The following is a 4,662-nucleotide window of genomic DNA, read 5'->3' on the forward strand; positions in this document are numbered from 1 at the left end:
AACCGGGGGACACGCCATTTGTACCGGCAGGGGGGACGCGGTCAAGCTGGGTGGGTAGAGAGGAAACAGGCGGTGCAGGCTACGGACCATAGCCGGTTAACGCATGAAATGCATTTTTTTGAGCTATCAAATGCATGGCGCGGAATCTCGTGGGCGCGTTTCTTGCGCCGGCGGGCGCCCGAGCCCCTCAGTCTCCGGCGCAGCGGGAGCACTGAGCAGGTCAGCTGCCACCGGCTGTGGTCGGTTAGAGAGGGTCACGGTTACGCGAGCAGCCTTTAAGGCCGTCGTTGTGTTTCAAGCGTAAGGAATTTCTCATCAATTCTATTCCCACTAGCCCAAGAAGGCTCCCACACACACACACACACACACAGAGAGAGAGAGAGAGAGAGAGAGAGAGAGAGAGAGAGATGGCGTGCGTGTGTGAAAGAAAGAGCGACAGATAGGTGTGAAAAAAAGGACCCTTTGGAAGAGAGAGAGAGAGACACTCTTGTGTGATCGTTCAGTAGAGAGAGATAAAGCTGAGCTGGCTCTTGAAGCTTCTTCAGTACGGCTCTCTTGCATGCACATATAATAAAGTCGCCCTTATACCTTGGCCGGGTCCCCCCGCCACTTGGTGTGCACGTTCGTCGCGAGAGCAGCTGCTGACCATCTGCAATTCGCTTCTGCGGCCTGCTGCCAGTGCCAGGTCTGATCTGTGGCCAAGACAGCAAAACCTTAGAGGCTTAGCCTTTTACTGTCAAAAAGGGCTTCAAAGCTCAGCTCCGAGGCGATTAATGATGTCGATGGGCGCATTGCCTAATTACGGCGTCGTGGGGTGGAGGGGTACACTTGAAGGAGAAAAAGGGCCGCCTCTCAGAATGGGAAGTCATATGATAGTTCAGGGGGAGGGGGCGACTAGGGAAGGGGAGGCGGACGAAGAGAGGGCCAAACTGTGGGCGGCATTGTGGGCTGCGGGCGAGCCAGACTTGGAGGCGACGGGCGGACTGGGTGGTGGGGTGAAGCGGATCAAGAGGCTGCGGGCTGAGCAGGTGCGAGCTCTGGAGGCCAGCTTCGCAGAGGAGGCGAAGCTGGAGCCAGAGCGCAAGGTGGAGCTGGCAGAGCAGCTGGGCCTGCAGCCGCGTCAGGTGGCCATCTGGTTCCAGAACCGCCGCGCTCGCTCTAAGAGCAAGCAGCTGGAGCTCGATTTCGCCACCCTGTCCTCCCATTACCATTCTCTCCTTGCCGAGACCCACCGGCTCAAGGCCCAGGTTCGAACCCGCCTCCCTCTCTTACTCTCTCAAATAAAAAGGAAAGAAACAGCATTTTTCATCTTCATCTGATATTAAAAGCAGGCAAAGAAAGGCTCAAAAGCCATGGTTTCCATAAGAGCTACAGAAGCTACATGTTCTTTGCATTATTCACTTTGTTCCTTTGCTCTCTTCACGTTAATCTAACACAATACTTAAGCATTAATCATGTCCTAATTCAGGTGGCACAGTTGACATCAGAGCTCGAGCATGCTAAGAATGGAACATTCAAGGATGGAATGCTATCAATTAAACATACTTCTATTGCTGTGATCAAAGATGATGACAGTTTAAAGGGAGAATTACCATCCAAAAAGGATGTGTTCACAAATGACAAGAAGACTACCACCCTTAGTAACCATGTTGGACAATCCTCTCCAAGTTGTTCTGATTATAGTGTTTCTCAAAACTCCACTTCAATGAATCACGAAGATGTCAGTGCTTATAACAGCAACAATTTAGATGACTTGGAGTACGCGTGTCTTCCACGCGATTGGAGCATGGAAGAGATTCTTGCTGCTCAACAAGGTTTGGCCATCTTAGCTTATAACAATATGCATTCTCATGACCTTGTCCTAGAAGAGCAACCATTCACAAACAACGTTCATCATGTTGGCATGGATTGGCCATGGGAGCTAGGAACTTGAGACTGTGGCTAAGTCATGAATGATACCATCGTAAATTGTCTAACTAGTAGGTTCCAAATCAACGTGTAGATGCAAGACTTACTATCATTTTGGAACCACGAGGAACGTTATTGTGTACATATATCTCCCTCACTATGGTTTTGAATTTATGTACAAAATCATTGAGCAATGCTTGATTGCAGATTGTTGCTTAATTCACTTGATTAGAAGATAAAAGGGCTTTATTGTACTAAGCCAGCTCAATCACACGATAATCACCATTATCAAGGAAATCATCCGTAGAGAGAAAGAGACGCATATGAATACACAAGGAAGTAATTATTCTCCTACATGTAATCACAAAATTTTCCCCTTTCATATCTTGTTGATATTTCATTGATCCATATACCTAGACATCAATACTCTATTGATCGATACATATATTGACCAATCACATGTAGTGTAAAAAGAGCATGGTTGGTTGAGGAATCCAATTTTTACTTGTTCCAACTAATTGCTTGTCAGCCTTCAACAATGAGGCTAATTAGAAAATCCTTCTCAAAAGCTATTTTTCCTCAAAAATACACTTTTCGATTATTCGCTAAGCTTATAACCCTTTAGTCTTTAGTTGTTAGTGGTGTGGGTAATAGTGGGAATTTGAGATTTTGACCATGCTTTTTAGACTTTATAAATGATCATTAAATCGTTACCAATAATTTAACAAGAAGACACACACACACACACACACACACACACACACACACACACACACACACATACATAAAGGTAGATAGATATATGTAGAGGTAGAGATAGGTGTAGATAGAGAGACATATAGATATAAAGTAGGTGGACATGTTAGAGCTAGATAGAGGGGTAGGTACAAATAGAGATAGAGGTAGGTGGTTAGAGGTGGTGGTGAAAGTAGAGGGGTAGAAAGACAGGCAAATAGAGATGTACATAGACACATTAGATAAAGATTGAGATAAATAAGGTAGGCAGATAGATAGAGTTAGAGGTAGAGAGGTATAAAGGCAGGTGGAGAGAGGTATTGATACAGATATGTTGATAGATAGAGAGGAAAGAAATAAACTCAAAAGGTGAAGAAAGATAGAAATAGAGGCCTTGGATAACGACAAAGAGAAGTCAAGAAAGACTAGCATAGAGGCATAAAGTGGAAGAGAAGTGGAGGTAGAGGAAGAAAGGTGGAAAAGCAGAAAGGGAGAGAGGTAGACCAAGAAACAAGGGTTTAGATGCTCACAATTTTGCAATCTATCAATATTAATCACTAAATGTCTACAGAGACCCTAAACATGAGAAGGCATGTACACTAGATACAAAAGATACAACAATTTAATTACTTCACAATCATTGTCATTTGAAAAAAAAACTCTACCACAATGTTGTGTGCATCAATATCCTTATCTTTCAAACACAATCACACTCGCAAAAGAAGTTAGAAAAGTTTGTGTAGGTGTTAAAGGACTCTTGACCCATGCATTATCCAATGTAGTAGAGCAAAAATGCCACAAGCCCTAATCTGTATTTCACTGAGCTATATGAAAGGGTTCAAACTCACTAGGTACGTAGGCAAGACCTCATAGAACCTCTCTATGGTTGCAAACTCCCAAATCGATGCATGGATTAAAAAGAAATTATTCAATTTTGGCATCAAACACACTCAATAGTCTTTCTTTGGAAAGCTCTATCCTCTCCTATGCTCGGAATTCAAAACAAAAGCATAGATCAAGCGTGACGAGCAAAAACAAAAAGAGGTTAAATACACTAAGAAGTTGAAAAATTTGCAATTAACTTAAATTGTTATAAAGGTCTTCCACCTGTGATTACAATGCAAGTTGCACGATCAATATCGCACTTCATACAAGGAAAGCAAGAAGGTAGATAGAGAACTCTAAAGGACATTGCACTCACCTTCATTATCCAAAAACTTGTGAAAACTTGGCTTATATATATTATTTATTTATTTATTTATTTAGATATACCTTAGCCATGGGTTTCTTGAGTAAGAATTACTAAGTTAGTCTAGCAATCTAAGTGATGATAATAAATTTGTTACAAACTGAAGCTCATGATCCCAAATTACTGAAATAGGATCCATATACATGCATAAGAATAATAAAAATTAGATCCAAGCATGTGTTAAATCAACAGCTAAAATTATTCATCTCTTGGTTCATGTCATCCTATGACATGGCTATTTATAGGTCAATCTTTCAGCTTCTTGGCTTTAAGTTTGCTATTTTCACACTTTTCCCCAATTGGCTCATTGTTGCTTTTCTTCTTTGTTTATTAGCATCTTTGAAAGTGAATTGTTTAGATCAATTGTAGAGTATTTGATGAATCTTTCCCTTAGATATGAAAGGAAAGTGTTAGAACTTTGAAAATCCCATGTAGAAAGCCGCCTCAAAGGTTTCCATGTAAAATGGAGGCAAAAGTGTTAGTCAACCATGAAATCTGAATAGAGCCTCTAGAGATGGTTATTTTGGTAGGTTGTAGTAGAGGCCTTAAACTTCTTCTGGGAAACTTATCCAAGGTGCATTAGTATACTCTTCATTTTTTAATGTTTTGATGGTGGTTAGGAGCATGTTGCAATTTATTTTTATCATCACACAAGTGAAGTCTAGTATTCCTTGAAGCATTTTGGCCATTCTCTCCAGTGTCTCCTTCATGTAAGCTTCTGTGTGGCCACAGTAGCCTATCATCACTTTAACCGAATAAATTGTTTGGAA

The 4,662-nt window shown here is 42.0% G+C and overlaps 1 protein-coding gene across 1 annotated transcript; it reads left to right on the top strand.

The window, feature by feature from the left end:
- The first annotated feature begins 610 nt into the window (after positions 1-610).
- LOC147447006 (uncharacterized) lies at positions 611-2,387 on the top strand. Its single transcript, XM_086524228.1, has 2 exons — positions 611-1,247; positions 1,469-2,387. Exons 1-2 carry the CDS (start codon positions 774-776, stop codon positions 1,931-1,933), a joined length of 939 nt encoding a protein of 312 aa, XP_086380354.1. The 5' UTR covers positions 611-773; the 3' UTR covers positions 1,934-2,387.
- Positions 2,388-4,662: the final 2,275 nt, after the last annotated feature.

The sequence above is a fragment of the Adiantum capillus-veneris genome, chromosome 11, assembly GCF_014529385.1.
Source record: "Adiantum capillus-veneris isolate H3 chromosome 11, ASM1452938v2, whole genome shotgun sequence".
NCBI lineage: Eukaryota > Viridiplantae > Streptophyta > Polypodiopsida > Polypodiales > Pteridaceae > Adiantum > Adiantum capillus-veneris.

Excerpts from the sequence above, each read along its gene's own strand:
- LOC147447006 (XM_086524228.1), top strand. The coding sequence starts at position 774 with ATGATGTCGATGGGCGCATTGCCTAATTACGGCGTCGTGGGGTGGAGG. Across the intron at positions 1,248-1,468 it reads CCCACCGGCTCAAGGCCCAG|GTGGCACAGTTGACATCAGA; the intron begins GTTCGAACCCGC and ends GTCCTAATTCAG.